Source organism: Erpetoichthys calabaricus, chromosome 1 (assembly GCF_900747795.2).
Source record: "Erpetoichthys calabaricus chromosome 1, fErpCal1.3, whole genome shotgun sequence".
NCBI lineage: Eukaryota > Metazoa > Chordata > Cladistia > Polypteriformes > Polypteridae > Erpetoichthys > Erpetoichthys calabaricus.
Window position 1 is genome coordinate 328,825,711 of NC_041394.2, and position 24,329 is coordinate 328,850,039.

Sequence of the window (24,329 nt, forward strand, 5' to 3'; positions counted from 1 at the left end):
CAGGGCGCCAGCCCACCACAGGGCACACACACACACCACCCACCAAGCACACACTAGGGCCAATGTAGAATCACCAATCCACCTAACCTGCATGTCTTTGGACTGTGGGTGGAAACCGGAGCACCAGGAGGAAACCCACGCAGACACGGGCAGAACATGCAAACTCCACGCAGGGAGGACCCGGGAAGCGAACGCGGTTCTCCTAACTGTGAGGCAGCAGCGCTACCCACTGCGCCACTGTGCTGCCCTTCTTGGAAATATTCAACTTTAATAATTTTTTAAAAGGTTAGTTGGACAGGAAATATGAGATTTGGGGTTCAATGTCCTGTTCTTGTCAAAACATCTCTTATATGATTGGCTACAGAATTAGCAGATAACAAATAGGTTTACCGGTGTTTACCAGACTACTGCCTGTCTCAGATTAGTAGACACTAATTTAAGATGTATATGTATTTTAGTAATTAAACAGAAATGATCAGAAAAGAGGTGAATAGCTGTGAAAACTACTAACATACTTCTAATGGAGAGAAGGTCTTCACACTCCAAACTGCCTAATGGGCTATGTTTCTTGGAACTCTCGGTTTGAAATGTTTTGCTGTTATTAATGTGTGGCAAGTACATTCTTACATTTGACTTATTTCCCCCCCCTTAGATTTTCCCATTTGTGATCATTTAAGTAAAACACTGTGGACGCTGAAGTCGAAAAAAACGGATACAAAAACACCAATTTAAAATAAAAACCAATTTCTTTATTCTTGGTGAGTTAAAGAGACTGCAGCCACCCCCCAGCTCAGTGCCACTCACTGGGCAGATCAGACGGTCTGCAGTCTAATGTGGGGCCTCCCTCTATATACCTTCTTCATGTATTAAACAAAAAAAAATATACATGGCACTCCATTTTGAGGTTATACATAAATTATAATAGCTTACGACTCCCTGAATTGGAATGTGTACATTGCTTCTTTCAGATAAAGAAGTTATCAGAGCCCTCACAGTTTTAAGCAGGAATTCAGAAAGTGTCATGACTGATTTATAATATCACAGGGTGTTCTGTTAGTATCAAGAGGTCAGCATTTTCTCATAAAAGAATGCAATGTAATCTAATAATTCTGTGCACAAGCTTAATTCTTTTTCTACCTAAATGAAGAACAAATCATATACAGTAGAAGTAATAAATCATGTAGCTCTCTGCAGCATGATTAATACAAAATACAGTCCTTGTGAGTATTTGTGAGTTGAATACTTATAATCATTACAGTTAATAATGTTTTTCTTCCTCAACACCTTATTTAAGAATTAATGCTGTGAATTGCTGATTAGAGTGCTCTCGTCTATTATAATTATACTTTTGTCTAAAGGATTCAATTGTGCAGCTAATGTGAGGGAAATAAGGCACAAAACTGAGGACACATTATACATTTGTGGGATTTTAATTTGGCACATTTATTGTTGTTAGCATACATTTTATTATAGTGGGGGTCTCCTGCTGTTTATATTAAGTACATGCCTAAAAAGCAACATAAAGCTAGAGGATTCACATGGCTTTATTCACAAATATATGGTAATGGGAGTAAGCAGTACATCAGGTAATAAACTGAAGTTCTGTATTTTGATACATTCTTATTCATTAAGATGATGTGTTGCATGTTGCTCAGACATTCAAGTTCTCACTTTGCTGAGCTGTATTCAGTATATGTGACAATACAACTATGACATATTTGAACTCCCATAATTCTTAAGAGACTTTTTACCAACATGTGGTACAATCTTTTACAGTGCATTGGTAAGTGAAGACTGGAACATTGTAAACTAATCCAAAATACTGTTGAATATTTCTATAATATCATTGCATGACACGGTTTGTGTCATCTAGAAATTATAATAATTGGGGTAAACATTTAAACATGGCATGCATATAGAGGTTTAGAGAGTCCTTATTGGCATGTGTACAGAATACGGTGAAAAATTTACTTGCAACTTATCTCCTGTGAGAGATGGCCGCCAGCTTATCCTGGCCAACACATCCAGGCCGCTAGATGGAGTCCTCCCTGCAATATGGAGGTGCCCCAGATCCCTGCAGGGCATTATGGGAGATGGAGTTTGACTTCACAGCCCTGCTGGGTGCCGTGGGTGCCATCAGGTGATGCTGCAGTGAGACACAGGGATTTTTATTTTCCCTGTAGCCCGAAATTACTCCCAAGTCACATGGACGGAAGAACAGAAGTACTTCCGGGCTGAAGAAAAATATGTCTTTATCCGACCCGGAAGAGCTATTGAATCACATGGACAGAAGGACAGGAGCACTTCCGGGTCAAGGACTATTTAAAGGACTGGTGCAGACCCAGCAAGTGGAGATGGAATTGGGAGGGTGTGTGATGGAGCTGCTAGGAGAGGAGGATTGTATTATTGTGATTTATTAATGATTTATTGTTTATGGTGGTGGAGGTGCTTTTGGGGTACCTTGAATAAGAAAATTAAAATACTTCTGTGTGCTTTTAAACCTGTGTCTGCATCGGTCTGTTTGGGTTTCACAGGGCAACAGTGCCCTCAAGCGTCCACATACTTACACTCCATACTCTGATGCCATGATTAGTGAGCATAACTAACTTACCTGGAAACTTCTGTCTTCCTTACCTGAAAATATCAGAACATATCTGTCATTAACGGTGCAAGTTAAACCAAACATGTTGAAATATGCAATGCCTTGGTTTTGAAAGCAGCCACAATCAGTCAGTGCTAAATTTGAGGTTGTGAACTGCAGATGATATGCCTCCGTGATGCTTTCAAAGGGAATCAAAATGATGTGTTATGGATGGAAAAAAAAAAAATCCATTGGAAACACTTTGCAATACCTTTATAGGACAGCATGGCTGAACAAAGTTTCAAATTTAAAAAAAAAAACATTCTTTATTATTTTATATATATATATATATATATATATATATATATGGTTGAAATAGTTTACTGTCAAATAAATGCAAAGAGTACACGACACGTGTTTCGCCCTCATTCTGGGCTCATCAGGTGCACACACTCCACTGCACTCCCTCTCGGGAATCGAACCTCGGACGTCAGCGCCAGAGGCGATGGCCCCTAACGTTGCGCCACGGCGTGTGGTTCGTTTATTTGACAGCATGTAGATCGGGGTAATTACATTCACGGCATTCGTAGTCTGTGTCACAATCTGATTATATGGGTGGTTACCTGCCAGGTATATATATATATATATATATACACACTAGCAAAATGCCCGCGCTTTGCAGTGGCGAAGTACTGCTTTAAAATTTTTATTAAGAAGAAAAGTAAACCTTTTTAAACTGAGGGAAAATACTGTGCATCCGGAAAGTATTCACAGTGCATCAGTTTTTCCACATTTTGTTATGTTACAGCCTTATTCCAAAATGGATTAAATTCATTTTTTTCCTCAGAATTTTACACACAACACCCCATAATGGCAACGTGAAAAAAGTTTACTTGAGATTTTTGAAAATTTATTAAAAATAAAAAAACTGAGAAAGCACATGTACATAAGTATTCACAGCCTTTGCTCAATACTTTGTCGATGCACCTTTGGCAGCAATTACAGCCTCAAGTCTTTTTGAATATGATGCCACAAGCTTGGCACACCTCTCCTTGGCCAGTTTCGCCCATTCCTCTTTGCAGCACCTGTTTCACCAGTATTCACCAGTTCAATCTTTTTCTCATCAGACCAGAGAATTTTCTTTCTCATGGTCTGAGAGTCCTTCAGGTGCCTTTTGGCAAACTCCAGGCGGGCTGCCATGTGCCTTTTACTAAGGAGTGGCTTTCGTCTGGCCAGTCTACCATACAGGCGTGATTGGTGGATTGCTGCAGAGATGGTTGTCCTTCTGGAAGGTTCTCCTCCCTCCACAGAGGACCTCTGGAGCTCTGACAGAGTGACCATCGGGTTCTTGGTCACCTCCCTGACTAAGGCCCTTCTCCCCCGATCGCTCAGTTTAGATGGCCGGCCAGCTCTAGGAAGAGTCCTGGGGCCTCATGTATAAACGGTGCGTACGCACAGAAATGTTGCGTATGAACGTTTCTACGCACAAATCGTGATGTATAAAACCTAAACTTGGCGTAAAGCCACGCACATTTCCACGGTACTTCATACCTTGGCGTACGCAATTTCTCCGCTCGGTTTTGCAGACTGGCGGCACCCGGCGTCAAAGCAGTGCTACTGTTCCTGTGTGGTTACCTTTTCTTTCTTAGACCCATATTCCTGAAGCAGCTTTATAAATACACTGAAATTAACTGGGCGGTCTCGTGGCCTGGAACCCCTACAGATTTTATTTTTTTCTCCAGCCTTCTGGAGTTTTTTTTTGTTTTTTCTGTCCACCCTGGCCATCGGACCTTACTCCTTTCTATGTTAACTAATGTTGTCTTATTTTAATTTCTTATTTGTCTTTTATTTTTCTTTTCTTCATTATGTAAAGCACTTTGAGCTACTTTTTGTATGAAAATGTGCTATATAAATAAATGTTGTTGTTGTTGTTATTGTTTATTAGTGTAATGCATCTGATTGTAATTAACCTGTAGCAATATAATGGTCCAGGGAATAGCCATAGTATTCCAAATACCATAACTGCTTTAGCGTTGTTACGCTCACTGCATCTTCTTCTTTCAGCTGCTCCCGTTAAGGGTTGCTACAGCGGATCATCTTTTTCCATATTACTCTCACTGCACCACTCGGAGTATTTATATTACTGTATCTGAGTGGGGAATCACAGCAGCAGCTGATCGGAAAGAGAATTATTGGTATACAGTTTCAAGCACACACTACCTCAGCCATGGCAAAACGCATCAAAGCCTTTCCTGTACGGACCTCGCGTTTCAGAAACAGTTTCATCCCAAGAACTATAAACGCACTCCATCAGTCCATCAAGTGCTCCTTGTAGAACTGTTTGTACTTATAAGTACAATTACCCCACTGTAAACTTGCACTACAGTTATAATATTGCATAACCTGCGCCACTTTATAAAGCGCGTATGATGACGGTATCATTTTTAAGATGAAATGCAGCAAAACATGTTGCTTATAGTATACAGATAAAACTTTAACTCTGGAGCTCTGACAGAGTGACCATCGGGTTCTTGGTCACCTCCCTGACTAAGGCCCTTCTCCCCCGATCGCTCATTTTAGATGGCCGGCCAGCTCTAGGAAGAGTCCTGGTGGTTTCGAACTTCTTCCACTTACAGATGATGGAGGCCACTGTGCTCATTGGGACCTTCAAAGCAGCAGAAATTTTTCTGTAACCTTCCCCAGATTTGTGCCTCGAGACAATCTTGTCTCGGAGGTCTACAGACAATTCCTTTGACTTCATGCTTGGTTTGTGCTCTGACATGAACTGTCAACTGTGGGACCTTATATAGACAGGTGTGTGCCTTTCCAAATCATGTCCAGTCAACTGAATTTACCACAGGTGGACTCCAATTAAGCTGCAGAAACATCTCAAGGATGATCAGGGGAAACAGGATGCACCTGAGCTCAATTTTGAGCTTCATGGCAAAGGCTGTGAATACTTATGTACATGTGCTTTCTCAATTTTTTTATTTTTATTAAATTTGCAAAAATCTCAAATAAACTTTTTTCACGTTGTCATTATGGGGTGTTGTGTGTAGAATTCTGAGGAAAAAATGAATTTAATCCATTTTGGAATAAGGCTGTAACATAACAAAATGTGGAAAAAGTGATGCGCTGTGAATACTTTCCGGATGCACTGTATACCAATAATTACTTGTTAAGGATCTCTTTGTATACCACGTTGTCAGTTTGGCGCTCCGGTTGTAATATGACCAAGCTGTGTGCTGAGCTTACTCTTGAGCATGCAACGTATAGTTGGCCATATGAAAAGCAATCTTGCCTCAAATCAATGCCAACCTTTTGTAGGGTCTGTCCCTGAGACTTATTGTCATGGCGAAGCAGAGCCTTACTGGAAATTGGAGGCATTTGAATTGAAATGGGTTTCATCGATAACTTCGCATCCAGCTTTTGAGAGTTTAAACATTCATAAACATCAAAGTGTCCACTACTCAAATCGTCACCTGTGAATCTAAGATGTTTAAGAGGCATTGGTGGTTGTCCAAAGGTGTAAAATATTTGGCCATTTTGGTACACTTGAAAGCGACAACCGAACAATTCAGCGGCACCAATACTGATGGGTTAAGGACCTTCTATGAGGGGCCCTGTCCAGCTCTCTTAGAGTAACTGCCTGTCTCCTGGAATCTCCTCCATGCCCTTGAGACTGTGCTGGGAGACACAGCAAACCTTCTGGCAATGACATGTATTGATGTAAGACTACCTGTGCCACCTCTGTAGGGTTCAGGTATCGCCTCATGCTACCAGAAGTGACACTGACCGTAGCCAGTGCGAGTAGCGAGTGAAAAAACAGATAAGGAGGGAAAAATGTCAGTGACCTCCCTTCACCTGTTAAACCATTCATTCCTGTTTTGGGGTTTGTCTCATTGTTACCCCTCTAGTGCACCAAAGCAGCTGAAACTGATGAACAAGCCCCTCTGTTACTTAACTGACCAGATCAATAGCAGAGAAGTTTCATTGACTTGATGCTATACTCGGATTAAACAGTGTGCCTTTAATTTTTGAGCTGTATATACTGTATACACATTATATCAAGGTTCAAACATTAATGATAATAACGCTGTCAAACTACTACAAGGAATATTTTTGAAGGTTCAGTATAGATAGTTGCAATGAAACTGCATCACCTTAGTAAAAGCTGATTTAAATTGGAGAAGATGAAATGTGAGTGCATTGTTAGGATGACTCGAGATTGTATCAACAGGGATCACCTGAGATTGAATCGTTACAGAGGAGGCTGCAAAGCCACAACAGCTAATATAAATTTTCTAGCGGAAAACATTGGCCACAACATAACACTGCCTTGTCTGTCTAAACAACTGAGCTCCCAGCGGACCCTTTTCATTGAAATTTGATATACGGATTCTTTAAAGAATTTGTGTATCAGGAAAGTTCAGTTACTGTTCAGATATACAGGTGCTGGTCATAAAATTAGAATATCATGACAAAGTTGATTTATTTCAGTAATTCCATTCAAAAAGTGAAATTTGTATATTAGATTCATTCATTACACACAGACTGATGTATTTCAAAATGTATATTTCTTTTAATGTTGATGATTATAACTGACAACTAATGAAAGTCCCAAATTCAGTATCTCGAAAATTAGAATATTGTGAAAAGGTTCAATATTGAAGACACCTGGTGCCACACTCTAATCAGCTAATTAACTCAAAACACCTGCAAAAGCCTTTAAATGGTCTCTCAGTCTAGTTCTGTAGGCTACACAATCATGGGGAAGACTGCTGACTTGATAGTTGTCCAAAAGACGACCATTGACACCTTGCACAAGGAGGGCAAGACACAAAAGGTCATTGCTAAAGAGGCTGGCTGTTCACAGAGCTCTGTGTCCAAGCGCATTAATAGAGAGGCAAAGGGAAGGACAAGATGTGGTAGAAAAAAGTGTACAAGCAATAGGGATAACCGCACCCTGGAGAGGATTGTGAAACAAAACCCATTCAAAAATGTGGGGGAGATTCACAAAGAGTGGACTGCAGCTGGAGTCAGTGCTTCAAGAACCACCACGCACAGACGTATGCAAGACATGGGTTTCAGCTGTCGCATTCCTTGTGTCAAGCCATTCTTGAACCAGAGACAGCGTCAGAAGCATCTCGCCTTTGGACTGCTGCTGAGTGGTCCAAAGTTATGTTCTCTGATGAAAGTAAATTTTGCATTTCCTTTGGAAATCAAGGTCCCAGAGTCTGGAGGAAGAGAGGAGAGGCAGAGAATCCACGTTGCTTGAGGTCCAGTGTAAAGTTTCCACAGTCAGTGATGGTTTGGGGTGCCATGTCATCTGCTGGTGTTGGTTCATTGTGTTTTCTGAGGTCCAAGGTCAACGCAGCCGTCTACCAGGAAGTTTTAGAGCACTTCATGCTTCTTGCTGCTGACGAACTTTATGGAGATGCAGATTTCATTTTCCAACAGGACCGGGCACCTGCACACAGTGCCAAAGCTACCAGTACCTGGTTTAAGGACCATGGTATCCCTGTTCTTGATTGGCCAGCAAACTCGCCTGACCTTAACCCCATAGAAAATCTATGGGGTATTGTGAAGAGGAAGATGCAATACGCCAGACCCAACAATTCAGAAGAGCTGAAGGCCATTATCAGAGCAACATGGGCTCTCATAACACCTGAGCAGTGCCACAGACTGATCGACTCCATGCCACGCCGCATTGCTGCAGTAATCCAGGCCAAAGGAGCCCCAACTAAATATTGAGTGCTGTACATGCTCATACTTTCATGTTCATACCTTTCAGTTGGCCAACATTTCTAAAAATCCTTTTTTTGCATTGGTCTTAATTGATATTCTAATTTTCCAAGATACTGAATTTGGGACTTTCATTAGTTGTCAGTTATAATCATCAACATTAAAAGAAATAAACATTTGAAATACATCAGTCTGTGTGTAATGAATTAATCTAATATACAAGTTTCACTTTTTGAATGGAATTACTGAAATAAATCAACTTTGTCATGATATTCTAATTTTATGACCAGCACCTATATAGGGCAAGTTTTACACATTTCTGAAATTTCAAAAACTTCCTTTAAAAAAAAACCATCAGTGATTTTTTTAAACTGCCTGTCCTAAAATAGAGGAACACCCAGTCTGACCTGAATTACTAATTTAGCCTTTCCGTTTTACATCTTGCCTGAAGAAGGGGCCTAAGTTGCCTCGAAAGCTTGCATATTGTAATCTTTTTAGTTAGCCAATAAAAGGTGTCATTTTGCTTGACTTTCACTACATTCATACTAGGGTACAACACTCTAGTACTACAGTTTTACTTTGAGAGAGCTTATCACAACATTTAGAAGTTCATATTTCACATGTCCAGTAGCCACTAGTGATGACAGAAACTCCCAGTGCAATTTATTGAAACACTAGCACAGCTGAAATTCAATATACTGTAGATTGTATCTATTCATTGAGTACTATTTCAAAAAAATATATTTAAGAAATGTGAACCACAATTAGAACCTTAACAACTAACATCAACACATGAGCTGATGCCATTTTGATATCACTGGTGACTATGAAAACTGTTTCAGCAGCACAAGCCATTTGGGTTCTGTTTGTAACTACAATTTTTGTAACATGCTATAAACACACACACACACACACAAGCACAACATACATTTTCATTACTCATACGTGCAATAATATTATCATTGTAAGTTAGTAATGGCAATGTTAAATAAGACGTAACAACAACATTTATTTATATAGTACATTTTCATACAAATAATGTAGCTCAAAGTGCTTTACATGATGAAGAAAGAGAAAAAAGGCAAAGTAAGAATTAAAATAAGAGAACACTAATTAACATAGAATAAAATTAAGGTCCGATGGCCAGGGAGGACAGAAAAAACAAAAAAGAAAACTCCAGACGGCTGGACAAAAAATAAAATCTGCAGGGGTTCCAAGCCATGAGACCGTCCAGCCCCTTCTGGGCATTCTACCTCACATAAATGATCAGTCCTCATTGTATTCAGGGTTTTCATGGAAGGACTTGATGATGACGGTCACGTGGATTTCTGGCCTTAAGTCCATCAATGGAGGGACATCACGGTGCTTTGATCAGGTGGTGGTGGTGCAGGTCGCCACCAAAGAAAACCGGAAAAAGAACAGAAGAGAGAGTAGGGGTTAGTACGGATTTTGGAGCCACCATGAATGGTAATGATAATTAATTGAATATGCAGAGCATCAGGATTAAATTAAAATGAAGTTATGAGAAAGCCATGTTAAAGTAATGTGTTTTAGCAGTTTTTTAAAGTGCTCCACCGTATTAGCCTGGCAAATTCCTATTGGCAAGCTATTCCAGATTTTAGGTGCATAACAGCAGAAGGCCGCCTCACCACTTCTTTTATGTTTAGCTCTTGGAATTCTAAGCAGACACTCATTTGAAGATCTAAGGTTACGATTGGGAATTTAAAATGTCAGACATTCGTAGAAGGTTTTTCAGCCAGGAATATATAATCAAAATAGGAAAACACAAAGAGGTGAAGCATAATACTAATACATTTATATAGACCCTTTCCCATGTTGATATCAATAATGGAATGACAGGATTACAACCAATTGTCAGATGGCTCAGAAATTAAGATTTCTAAGGTTTGACACATTATTTTTCTTCAGATATTCTGAAGAAAAAGACAGAACTTCGGACTGGGGCCAAGAGTCAGCCTTTCTTCGATCGAAGTGATTGTAAAAGAGTTTCGCAGCAAACTAATCCCTAACTAACTAAACCCCCAAAGCTTATTTCAGTACTGATACGCGGTTATTTACCTTCGTCGAATATTTACCTACAAACGGCATTTACATACTTCATGTGTCTATCAATTTACAACTGATGACCCTACTCTACAAATTTTAAAGTACGGGAAAGGAGGAAAAGGTTAATTAAATCCTTTGAGAAGCTGATTATTAGAGAGCTGCCTCTCTGGGTCTGCACTGGTTTGCAGAGCATACAGGTCGTGGAGGACGCCACAGCTACATTCCTGAATCTGTGGTATGAGAACTTGAAAAGTTTAAAATTCTGTGCCAGACTGTTTTTGATTTCTCGTCTACTTTTAATAGCTTTCAGCTTCACACTGTAAATGCAATTCTGCCTGCTAATTCCCTTTAATTGAAGCACCGTCATTTTAGGCACTATACCAATAAAGACCTCTGGCTTTCATTAAAGCATGCTTATTTTAAAAAGCGCAGAGTTAATGCTTTTATACACACGCTCATCACACCTTCGTGTTTAAATGCGCCACCCACATTCAGGGCTCTTCTCCTTGCCTTTGTTTCGTTGATTTCTACGCCTACGTTCGCGCTTTAGGGCTGTCGCTACCACATGCGGAGTGTGTTATTGCATACGTATTGAAAGAAAACGTCATCGCTCACTTTACGGTGCTGCCCAATCTGTTTAACGCATGCGTGAACACTTTACGGCATGCTAGGCTTTCAATACGCCTGCGCGCGCAAATCGGGTAGACACGCAGATCGGGTAGCGACAACCGTACTTTAGAGTGAGTCGCCTGTAGATGACTTACTTAGGTATGACGTATCCGAAGCTTTTCGAATTATAAAAAAAATGTGTTCACGTCTGCACGACACGCGGTGAGCTTGAACAGCACGGGACTGCTGAGAGCACTCGGGAACTTCTGCGAAGACGGAAAAGTGAAGCAACTAACTAAGCCGAAGAAGCGGACTGCACCACTATTTGTCTGGACGATTACAGGGTAAGCATACACACTCGCAGTTGGGAGATGAAATAGGGTCCTTGTGGTTTATGGTCCAATTTATTCACCGGTAGGGCATCCCATCCTTACTTCGAAACAATGCAGTTGTACTTTAAAGCACTACAAAGAAGAAAGTCGTAAACGCTGTGAGGTTCTATTCAATGTGCGTGCTTTCATCGTTGCATTGTTAATGCGAGTATCCAGGTTTTATGCGATTAGGCAACATTAACACATTTTAAGTCACTTTGGTAAACGATGCCGTTTACTAAATGATTCTGTTTATGTTCGTTGTAGAACAAAATAGCTGGGTTCAGCAAATTGATGGGACGACATTCAGCTGTATACCAAACAGAGTCGCCCTTTGAAGAGATCGAACTCTCCATGTGTGTTACTGAATTCAGGCTTCTACTTTCTTTTGTATTCAACTTATTTTTACAAGCACAGTTTTAAAATGCCTTTACACTGATACAGATAATATATAGTGAAAAGTTACTTGCAACACAATGCTCGTTACACACTATGGACAACAAACGTGCAACTATTACTGACAAAGTGCCTAAATATTTTTTATTGCAGCCCTTTAGTGCACACACCTCTGTCTAGTAGGAGATTTTCTCCTTGGGCTCTGCTGTAACTAAGTTGACAATGTTCTCTTGAAGGAACCCCTGGAGTTGTCTTTTTTTTTTTTATAAACATTCCTGGAAGCCCTACCATAACAGCCTTTTGGGTTTTTAATTAATGGAATGATCCTGTGTCAACATCGAGAAGCGTCATTCTTCTGCTTAGGTGGGCGGGAGCTGGGTGACCCAGTGACAAGCAACATGGGGATCTTTGAATCCTTATGCCATTTTGATCTGATTTTGAAGTCTCTGCCCTTGCTCTTGGCTGCCCTGGCATTTCTGCTATTTTCCCTTCCTTTACCGCAGAGATGGGAGAAATTTTTTTTATAAATTCAATTATCATAAATTCAACAAACTAAAATTTAAATGTTAAGAAGTACAGTGAATAAGATGCATATACAGGTGCATCTCAATAAATCAGAATATCATCAAAGTTAATGTATTTCAGTAATTCAATTCAAAAAAGTGAAACTCATATATTATAGATTCATTCCACACTGAGTGATATATTTCAAGCGTTTATTTCTTTTCATTTTGGTTATGGACAGAAATTCCAAACCAAGGCCAAGGTAATGAAAACTCAAAAGTCAGTATCTCAGAAAATTGGAATATTACATGAGACCAATAAAAATAGATTTTTAGTTCAGAAATGTTGGCCTACTGAAAAGTATGTCCATGTATGCATTCAATACTTGGTTGGGGCTCCTTTTGCATGAATTACTGCACCAATGCGGCGTGGCATGGAGGCGATCAGGCTGTGGCACTGCTGAGGTGTTATGGAAGCCCAGGATGCTCTGATCGCAGCCTACAGCTCGTCTGCATTGTTAGATCTGGTGTGTCTCATCTTCCTCTTGATAGATTCTCTATGGGGTTTAGGTGAGGTGAGTTTGCTGGCCTGTCAAGCACAATGATGCCATGGTCATTAAACCAGGTATTGGTACTTTTGGCAGTGTGGGCAGGTGACAAGTCCTGCTGGAAAATGAAATCATCTCCATAAAGGTTGTCAGCATGAGGTGCTCTAAAGTTTCCTGGTAGATGGCTGCGCTGACTTTGGACTTGATAAAACATAGTAGACCAACACCAGCAGATAACATGGCTCCCCAAATCATCACTGACTGTGGAAACTTCACACACTGGGCCTCAAGCAACTTCGATTCTGTGCCTCTCCACTCTTCCTCCAGACTCTGGGACCTTGATTTCCAAATGAAACGCAAAATTTACTTTCATCTGAAAAGAGGACTTTGGACCACTGAGCAACAGTCCAGTCCGTTTTCTCCTTAGCCCAGGTAAGACAGATGTAGCCCATGTCCCGGATACGTCTGTGTGTGGTGGCTCTTGAAGCACTGACTCCCCCAAATTCTTGAATGGGCTGTGCTTCCCAATCCTGTCAAGGCTGCGGTTATCCCTGTTGCATGTGCACCTTTTTCTGCTGTCACATTTTTCCTTACACTCAATTTTCCATTAATATGCTTGGATACAGCACTCTGTGAACAGCCAGCCTCTTTAGCAATGAGCTTTTGTGACTTACCGTCCTTGTGGAGGGTGTCAATGACTGTCTTCTGGACAACTGTCAAGTCAGCAGTCTTCCCCATGATTGTGTGGCCTGTTGAACCAGACTGAGAGACCCTTTAAAGGCTCGGGACACCTTTGCTGGTGTTTTGGGTTAATTAGCTGAGAGGAGTGAGTGGGACACCAGGAGTCTACAATATTGAACTTTTTCACAATATTCAAATTTTCTGAGATACTGAATTTTGGGTTTTCATTAGCTATAAGCCATAATCAGCAAAATGAAAAAAAAATAAACATTTCAGATATATCACTCTGTGCGTAATGAATCTAGATAATATGAGTTTCACATTTTGAATTGAATTACTGAAATAAATTAACGTTTTGATGATATTCTAATTAACTGTAGTACCCCACCAATGACTTCAGCCTCAATTGAAATATACCTGTCAGTTGTCTTTACTTTGCCTCTGTTAACCATTAATGTGTTTTGCACAATAGGGATTTTTTTCCCCCCATTGCTTATTTACCAGGCTAACAAATCTAGATAGATAGATACTTTATTAATTCCAGTGGGAAATTCACATACTCCAGCAGCAGCTTACTGATAAAGAAAATATTAAATGAAAGAGTGATAACAATGCAGATATACAGACAGACAAAAACTTTGAATAATGTTAACGTTTACCCCCAAAGGGTGAAATTGAAGAGTCGCATAGTGTGGAGGAGGAACAATCTCCTCAGTCTGTCAGTGGCGTAGGACATTGACAGCAGTCTGTCGCTGAAGCTGCTCTTCTGTCTGAAGATGACACTGTTTTAGTAGATGCATTGGATTCTCCATGATTGACAGGAGCCTGCTCAGTGCCCATCGCTCTGCCACGAATGTCAAACTGTCCAGCTCCGTGCCTACAATAGAGCCTGCCTTCCTCACCAGTTTGTCCAGGCGTGAGGCGTCCTTCTTCTTTATGCTGCCTCCCCAGCACACCACCGCGTAGAAGAGGGCGCTCGCCACAACCGTCTGATAGAACATCTGCAGCATCTTATTGCAGATGTTGAGGGACAGCAGCTTTCTAAGGAAGTATAGTCGGCTCTGTCTTTTCTTACATAGAGCATCAGTATTGGCAGTCCAGTCTAATTTATAATCCAGCTGCACTCCCAGATATTTATAGGTCTGCACCATCTGCACACAGTCACCTCTGATGATCATGGGGTCCAGGAGGGGCCTGGGCCTCCTAAAATCCACCACCAGCTCCTTGGTTTTGCTGGTGTTCAGGTGTAGGTGGTTTGAGTCGTACCATTTAACAAAGTCCTTGATTAGGTTCCTGTACTTCTCCTTCTGCACACTCCTGATGCAGCCCACGATAGCAGTGTCGTCAGCGAACTTTTGCACGTGGCAGGACTCCGAGTTGTATTGGAAGTCCGATGTATATAGGCTGAACAGGACCAGAGAAAGTACAGTCCCCTGTGGCGCTCCTGTGCTGCTGACCACAATGTCAGACCTGCAGTTCCCAAGACGCACATACTGAGGTCTGTCTGTAAGAGAGTCCACGATCCATGCCACCAGGTATGAATCCACTCCCATCTCTGTCAGCTTGACCCTAAGGAGCAGAGGTTGGATGGTGTTGAAGGCCATATAGTAACGGAGTATCCATTGTCGCAATAACGACCATGAGACATTGCAAAGGTTTGGGGCAGCCACCCATTTAATAGTTCCCGGCTGCAAAACTGATTCAAAAGTAACGACATGTTTATTCAACAGAGTCCACAACAGAACTGACTTTCTTCAGGCAATATGGTGGCTTTAAAGGCCAGCAAAGGAAGTGATGTCATCAGCACCGGGACCGGAAGGGACGTCATTGGCTGCCCCAGAGCCGGGCGGGATTTCCCTAGACTGGTCTGCAAAAGATCGAGAGGGAAAGTTAGTGCACTTCGCCACCCCCTGGTCTGGCATGGAATTACATGTATTCAAGCCCTTTGGTTGTCTCCAAAACACACGTGCGTGACAGGGCCCCCCCCCTTAGCCCAGACCCGTCGGGTCGGGCGTTCTGCACTGAGAGGTCGTGAACGCGGGAGAGAGCATCGGCGTTGGCGTTGAGAGAACCCTTCCAATGAATGACCGAAAACTTAATGTTGCAGATTGAGGAACCACCTCGTGACTCGAGGGTTAGACTCCTTGTGCAGGGCCATCCACTGTAAAGGTGCATGATCCGTGACAAGTGTAAACTCCCGCCCCAAGAGGTAGTACCTCAACTGTGTAATCACCTACTTAATCGCAAGAGCCTCTCTTTCCACCGCTGCATATCTGGTCTCGCGATCCAGCAGTTTCCGGCTCGGGAAGATGACGGGGTGTTCAGCACCATCGACGCTTTGGCTCAACACGGCTCCCAGGCCTGTGTCCGAAGCGTCCGTCTGGAGGACAAAGGGAAGTGAAAAGTCAGGTACCTTTAAAACAGGTGCTGACATCAGGGCCCTTTTTAAGTCACTGAAGGCTGTCTCAGTCCATACCACCGTGTTAGGGGCCCTCTTCTTTGTTAAATTACTCAAGGGCACGGCTCTCTCCGAAAAGCGTGGCACAAACCGGCGGGTAGCACCCTGCTAAGCTGAGAAATGCCTGGACTTGCCGCTTGGTTCGTGGACAGGGCCATGTCAAAATGGCTTCTACTTTAGAGCACTGCGGCTTCACATTACCACGACCCACCAGGTAGCCCAAATATTTGGCTTCTTCCAATCCAAAGAAACATTTCTTTGGATTGATTCGAAGACCGGCTTCACCTAGCGTCCGTAATACTGCTCGGACGTGCTGTAGGTGTTCCTTCCAGGTGCTGGAATAGATGACAACGTCATCCAGGTAGGCAGCACTATACGTGTTATCGGGGCGGAGCACTTTGTCCACCAGACGTTGGAAAGTTGCAGGAGCCCCATGTAACCCGAATGGAAGGACACGATACTGCCAGTGCCCACTAGGGGTGCTAAATGCGGTTTTACCCTTTGCGGAATCCGTTAAAGGAACCTGCCAGTACCCTTTAGTCATGTCAAGAGTGGTCAAATATTTAGCCTGTCCAAGCCTCTCGATGAGGTCGTCCACCCGAGGCATTGGATAAGCATCAAAAAGGGAGACCTGATTAAGCTGATGGAAGTCATTGCAAAACCTCCAACTCCCGTCGGGCTTAGAAACCAAGACAATTGGGCTGGACCAGGGACTATGACTCTCCTCTATGACTCCTAGGTCCAGCATGCGCTTGATTTCCAGTTCCACTTCCGCTTTCTTTGCCTCAGGAAGCCGATAAGGGCGTTCTCGGACGATGATCCCAGGTTCAGTCACAATGTCGTGGGCAACCAGAGAGGTCCTTCCGGGTTCTTCGTCTACCACCTTGCGGACGGACGAGATAACTGCCTCGAGCTCTCGCCTCTGTCGGTTATTTAAATTAGACCCGAAGTTAAGTGTGTTAATTTGAGCGAATAAGGAGCGGGGCTGGCCAGAGGAAGGGTCAGGGTCCCTTTCCTTCCATGGCTTCAGCAGATTCACATGTTATATCCGCTCACTCGGTCGATGATTTGGTTTTTTCACCAAAATCATCGACGAGTCCTTTTCTCTCCTTAACTTCGTATGGTCCTTGCCAATGGGCAAGTAATTTAGAGTGAGAGGTGGGAACCAATACCATGACTCGATCCCCCGGTTGGAACTCCCGAAGCGTCGTGCCACGGTCATAATAATGGGCCTGTGCTGATTGCGCCTTCTCCATGTGACTTTTTACTATGGGCCTAATTTTATCAAATCTATCGCGTAATTGCGCGATATATTCCAGAACATTAAGGGAGGGACGAGCCTCTTCTTCCCAACCTTCTTTTAAAATGTCCAATATGCCCCGGGGTTGTCGTCCATACAATAATTCAAAGGGTGAGAACCCCGTGGAGGCTTGAGGGACTTCCCTGTAGGCAAAGAGTACGAGGGGGAGGAGTTGATCCCAATTCCTCCCATCCCCGCTGACCACCTTGCGAAGCATCTATTTGAGAGTTTGATTAAATCTCTCTACTAAACTGTTGGTTTGAGGATGATACACCGCGGTTCTCAAGTGCTTTATCTTCAGTAACTTGGCCGTTTCCCTGAACGTTTCTGAGGTAAACGGAGTCCCTTGATCCGTAAGGACTTCTTTAGGGATCCCAACTCACGCCAAGACCTCCATCAGTGCCTGTGTGATTGCTTTAGAATTGGCTGAGCGCAAGGGAACAGCTTCTGGAAATCGGGTTGCATAATCTACGAGGACTAATATATATTTAAATCCTCGTGCCGAGGGCTCCAGGGGTCCCACTATGTCGACCCCTATCCTTTCAAACGGGACATCAATTAAGGGAAGGGGAATAAGAGGAGCATGATCCCTCCTAGGAATTTGCCGCAGCTGACATTCAGGACATGAAATACAGAAGCGGTGAACCTCCTCATTTATTCCCGGCCAATAGAAGCGGAGCTTAATGCACTCCAGTGTTTTTTCGGTGCCCAGGTGGCCTCCTAAGAGGTGGGCGTGTGCTAACTCACAAACTTGCCGTCGGAAAGTTCGTGGGATTAGTAACAACTTCTGCACTCCCCCCTCGTGCTCACTAACCCGATATAATAAATCATTTTCCAAAACAAAGTGGGGTCCTTGTGGCATGGGCTGATTGGTGCGTTGGCTGTTGGCTAAGACAACTGCATTCTTAGGAAATTTAAGGGAATCGTCATTCCATTGTTCCCTTTTAAATGAAGCCGGTGTTTGTTTATATTGAAAACTTAGATCTGAGAGAGGGTCTGGTCTGACCTCAAGGGGCGGAGAATCAACCCGTTCCGGCGAGACGCGGACAGATGACGTGATGGCCCGCGACGGTCCAGGAAGTTCCTCATCCTCCTCTTGGTCTCCCATACCTCCCTCCACCGGCTGTGTACACGGCGTGGAGACAACCTGAGCCGGGTGATTCCCGTCTGTAACTAGGCCCAAATTCAATTTAGGAGAGATCAGTACTTCACCGCTTTTAATATCAGACCAGTCCCGCCCGAGAATCACAGCGCACGGTGGATTGGGTAGGACTGCTACGACAAGCCTTTTAAGTGATCCTCCGTGGCTGATGAAACACCGAGCGGAATTATAGGAGCGGACATCCCTGTGCACACAGGTAATTCTGGTCTTTATCGTTAACCATTGTCGCGGTAGTACATATCGGCGTGCAACAATAGAAATGTTGCTGCTGGAATCAAACAGAGCTTCTACTTTGAAACCATTTACAATGACTTCTCCGTTATGAGCCATTAAGAAGGGGTTTGAAAGCGCACACAACCTACCCCTCTCTCTCCACTTACATTCTGCCTCGCTCCCGAGCAGGACCCGCGCACGCGGAATCGGGGACTCCGGTGCAAACTCCGGTTTATGCCGAGAGGGCAGAGAAGGAGGGACATAATCTCTGCAGCGTCCACCTAAGGACCGTTCTGCTCTCCCAAATTGCGAGAGTGTCCTCGATGTTTCAATGAGCTCGAGCACGTTGGAAAATTCTCCCCAAACCAGCTGGGTGAAATACTCAGGGAGGCCATTTATAAAAAGGAAGCAGGCCACTTTCTTTACTAGTTGGAAGGTGGTGTATTCACTTGGTTTCAACCAACAAGCCACCTCTTCCCAGAGAGCATCCAACTGCTCTTGGGTAGACCGCTCAGGGTCAAATCGCCATGTTTGCAATCTCCTCACCTGCTGGTTTGGGGAATCCCCACTTTGTTCTGGGGCCTTAGCCCTGGTGGGACGAACAACTCTCTCCTCCGAGAGAGCATAATAAGTCCCTTTAGCTTCCCCCATAGAAAACAGCCCACATCTGTGTGTCCCATCGACACTCTCACTATTAAGTTTAAGTGAACCGAAGTTAGATAAAGGGAGCGGAGTCTGCACCGGTTCTTTCCGAAATCCGAGTCGCAACCCCCACCCGAAAGCTCGGCCCAGGTACTCTCCCACCTGGATATGATTCAGATCCGGTCCCGTTCCCTTCAGGGTTTCTTCCATCCTGCCGACTACACCAGTGTCGCAATAACGACCATGAGACATTGCGAAGGTTTGGGGCAGCCACCCATTTAATAGTTCCCGGCTGCAAAACTGATTCAAAAGTAACGACATGTTTATTCAACAGAGTCCACAACAGAACTGACTTTCTTCAGGCAATATGACGGCTTTAAAGGCCAGCAAAGGAAGTGATGTCATCAGCACCGGAACCGGAAGGGACGTCATTGGCTGCCCCAGAGCCGGGCGGGATTTCCCTAGACTGGTCTGCAAAAGATCGAGAGGGAAAGTTAGTGCACTTCGCCACCCCCTGGTCTGGCATGGAATTACATGTATTCAAGCCCTTTGGTTGTCTCCAAAACACACGTGCATGACACCATTTAATCCGTTTAACTTTTGATAAAATGTTGCTTCAGTTTCCCACTTAGTTCATATGGCAGTGTGTCTAGCAGAGAATGTTGTCTCCATGGCTGGAACAGGTTTAGTGCAGTGCTGGGAATCACTTTGTGATAAAATGATGGACTGGACTGCCAATACTGATTCTCTGTGCAAGAGAGGACAGAGCCGGCTGTACTTCCTTAGAAGACTGGCGTCCTTCAACATCTACAATAAGATGCTGCAGATGTTCTATCAGACGGTTGTGGCGAGTGTCCTCTTCTATGTGGTGGTGTGCTGGGGAGGCAGCATAAAGAAGAGGGACACCTCATGCCTGGAAAAACTGGTGAGGAAGGCAGGCTCTATTGTAGGCATGGAGCTGGACAGTCTGACATCCGTGGCAGAGTGATGGGCGCTGAGCAGGCTCCTGTCAATCATGGAGAATCCACTGCATCCACTAAACAGTATCATCTCCAGACAGAGGAGCAGCTTCAGCGACAGACTGCTGTCAATGTCCTGCTCCACTGACAGACTGAGGAGATCGTTCCTGCCCCACACTATGAGACTCTTCAATTCCACCCGGGGGGGTAAACATTAACATTATACAAAGTTATTACTCTTATACCTGCATTTTTATCACTCTTTTTAGTATTGTTTTTTATCAGTTTGCTGCTGCTGCTTGGGGATTAATAAAGTATCTTATCTTATCCTATCCCATCCATCCATCTCAATCCAAAACAGTCACAGCAAAAAGTTCATACTTGGCTTCTATTAAAGAATCTTTCAATGTACAAAATCCACAATTGGGCCCAGTAAGGAGACCCACAATTAAAGTTGACAGAGATGAATGCTGCAGTTAGGTGGGGTGCTCTCAGTGCTGCTGTTGGCTTTTCCAGAGGTTTTCCTAGTGTACACAAGTAAGCTGTATGGAAGGTTTCAGGGGGCCACAATTCACAAGTCCCGGGCTAGGCAGATTGGCAGATTAGGTGCTCCATTGTGTCTAGCGACTGTAGGACCTCAAATTGCCAGTGTGTGGTAATACCTTTAGTAATATCATTTTGGTACACTAAACCAGCCAGTGTGTAACTGGTAGCGTCACTGTCCCTTTCTACAAGGCGCTGCAAAACAAACAACTTTCTTGGCCTTTCTTCTTGCAGAGCCCAAGAAATACTTCTTTATCTATATAGAATAATAAAAAGGAAAAGTGAGCATTGTCATAGTGATAATAATCAGAAATGAAAGATACACACAAACACACACAGTATATTGTATATAAGAAAATAAATATTTCATAAGCAAGGTCTGACTGCAAAGCTTATTAAATGCATAGACCACAGAGACACGGTGAATGTTACTAATCTTCATTGCACCCAGAAGGAAGTAACTGAAGTATTCAAAATCTAAGAAGCACTGCATAAGTCCTTACAGAAAACAGCTTGGTCAGAACAAACGGAGCTACCCAATCTGGTTTTACTGTTGTTGAGGAGACAGTCAGAGAGATATGAATGTGTTTTTGTGTAATTAGGGTGTTCCAAAACATCTGTTAAATTTTTGACCTCTCTTCATGGTTTAAAGCCTTTGGGATAAGCACTGGCTGAAGTAAAAGTCATACATCCATCCATCCATCCATTTTCCAACCCTGCTGAATCCGAACACAGGGTCACGGGGGTCTGCTGGAGCCAATCCCAGCCAACACAGGGCACAAGGCAGGAAACAATCCTGGGCAGGGTGCCAACCCACCGTAGGACACACATCAAGCACACACTAGGGCCAATTTAGAATCGCCAATCCACCTAACCAGCATGTGTTTGGACTGCGGGAGGAAACCCATGCAGACACGGGGAGAACATGCAAACTCCACGCAGGGAGGACCTGGGAAGCGAACCCAGGTCCCCAGGTTCATACATACATTGAAATGTATATCTATATTAAGCTACAACAGGATGATAATGGAGAAGAGAGACACAATACTAGTGTATGCAGTTTTGATTGCTCTTTAGCTTCCTACTCTTTCTTGTGGATGGAAATGGCTTTTGTGAACTGCAGCTTCTGTGACAGTATCACACAATGAAACAAAGATGGGAATTCTCAAGAGGTGTTAACAGTAAACATGACTAGTCCTTAGGCAATGTGCATAAGCAGTAGACTGACACACTTTGATGTGAATAAATCAGTTTAATGTAAATGCAGCGTAATACTAGATCGCCTTGAGTAAAACACTTGGTCAAAGGTTTGGAATTTCTGTTGGCTGGAATCACTCAATACAATTTTGTATTTATATTAGAACAGTTAGAGGGCATTTTGATTATGTGTCCATTTAACACTGAAATTTACAGAACTTATTTTTTTTTTACCCATAGGGCCTCTCTTCCAAATAATATTTTCAGGCTTTGACATACGTAATGTCCTTTAGACCAAAGTTGTGAATGTGCAAAGGAAGAGGAGGCACTTGCATAAGAAACAGACCAGAGGGATCATGTCTTCATCCAAAGATGATGTCATGGAGCAAAGACTGGCCCACATCAAGAAAGAGGATAATGAGTGGGGCTTAGCCCACCTTGCACCACTGAAAGACTATGAGAAGAGAATTTCGGTTTTCAAAGAGGAATCTGAAGAGACAATGTTTGGCATTAAAACAGAAGATTCCAAACAGGTCTCTGTTAGCCATGAAAAAAAACCTGAAGATGAGTCTTCAGGGAATGGTTTCAGTTTACTGGTGTGTTCAGAACCTTTGAAAGAGAGGAGTTGTCCTGTCTCGGTAGCCCCTACACAATACACTTCATCAGACCGTTGTGACAAACGGAGTCCTAAATCACCAGACTTGGAGGTTGAAATTCCTGACAGGACATGTTACAAGAGAGAAATTGCAGAACAGTCAACTGAAAAGCACCTTGGAACATGTAAGTGATCTAGAAGTAAATATGATTTAACATGTATATCATACCATTAACAATGTTCATTTTTACAAGGTGCTTTATAAGACAAAGATTCAAAGACATCAACTGTTCATATTAAAATGTATAATACAATCACAATAAGCAAATATACTGTAAGTAGAACAAAATCCAGTATAGATGTACTCCAGAAAGAACTACAACATACACTTATGACAGCAAATGCAATAAAGTGGAGCTTAAGAACACAAACGCAGGTGTATTGTGAATTTTCAAACAAAGGTGCATAATGAGACAACTGTTGGATCAAAATGTAATGATTGGTTAGAGATGTCACAGCTCAGTCCAAGAAAGTGCACGGTATGGTATGGCGCCATTATGAGTAAAATGGATGGGAGTACTGAAACACACAATGGGTTTAATTTCATTGACCAATGGCAGTTAAATGCCTAGAGAGAATGTATAGCTGTAGTGTCTTGATTTTAGTGTAAAGCGAGTTTGAGGAAGCCAGTTCCAAGGAGTAAGAGCCACACTGCTCAGCGAGTTGCATGGTACATTCTTGGAACAATAAAGCTTTCGGATATCTCAAGTATCTGAGGGATTTTTGCAGTTTAGTTTGCACATAAAGTAATAAGGAGAGACGGAGGAACCAACTTTATAATTTAGGAGCAAAGTTAATGTGAGAATGGGATTTAAAATGTACAGTGGGGCAAAAAAGTATTTAGTCAGCCACCAATTGTGCAAGTTCTCCCACTTAAAAAGATGAGAGAGGCCTGTAATTTTCATCATAGGTATACCTCAACTATGAGAGACAAAATGAGAAAAAAAATCCAGAAAATCACATTGTCTGGTTTTTGAAGAATTTATTTGCAAATTATGGTGGAAAAAAAGTATTTGGTCAATAACAAAAGTTCATCTCAATACTTTGTTATATACCCTTTGTTGGCAATGACAGAGGTCAAACGTTTTCTGTAAGTCTTCACAAGGTTTTCACACACTGTTGCTGGTATTTTGGCCCATTCCTCCATGCAGATCTCCTCTAGAGCAGTGATGTTTTGGGGCTGTCGCTGGGCAACACAGACCTTCAACTCCCTCCAAAGATTTTCTATGGGGTTGAGATCTGGGGACTGGCTAGGCCACTCCAGGACCTTGAAATGCTTCTTACGAAGCCACTTCTTCTTTACCCGGGCGGTGTGTTTGGGATCATTGTCATGCTGAAAGACCCAGCCATGTTTCATCTTCAATGCCTTTGCTGATGGAAGGAGGTTTTCACTCAAAATCTGACAATACATGGCCCCATTCATTCTTTCCTTTACACGGATCAGTCGTCCTGGTCCCTTTGCAGAAAAACAGCCCCAAAGCATGAAGTTTCCACCCCCATGCTTTACAGTAGATATGGTGTTCTTTGGATGCAACTCAGCATTCTTTCTCCTCCAAACACAACGAGTAGAGTTTTTACCAAAAAGTTCTGTTTTGGTTTCATCTGACCATATCTGGATCATCCAGATGCTCTCTAGCAAACTTCATACGGGCCTGCACATGTACTGGCTTAAGCAGGGGGACACGTCTGGCACTACAGG

General features: G+C 42.9%; 2 protein-coding genes across 2 annotated transcripts in view; one reads left to right on the forward strand and one right to left on the reverse strand.

Moving 5' to 3' along the window:
- The window catches only part of LOC114665934 (NACHT, LRR and PYD domains-containing protein 3-like), a 578,897-nt gene that overhangs the window by 272,147 nt on the left and 282,421 nt on the right, over window positions 1-24,329 (reverse strand). The gene's annotated exons all lie outside the window — the stretch shown is intronic.
- Window positions 11,098-24,329, forward strand: part of LOC114666332 (gastrula zinc finger protein XlCGF57.1-like) — a 21,674-nt gene continuing 8,442 nt past the window's right edge. Inside the window, exons 1-2 of the mRNA XM_028821146.2 lie at window positions 11,098-11,346; window positions 22,216-22,755. Of these exons, the coding sequence (XP_028676979.1) occupies window positions 22,332-22,755 (424 nt within the window). The 5' untranslated portion in view covers window positions 11,098-11,346; window positions 22,216-22,331. The remainder of the gene's footprint in view (window positions 11,347-22,215; window positions 22,756-24,329) is intronic.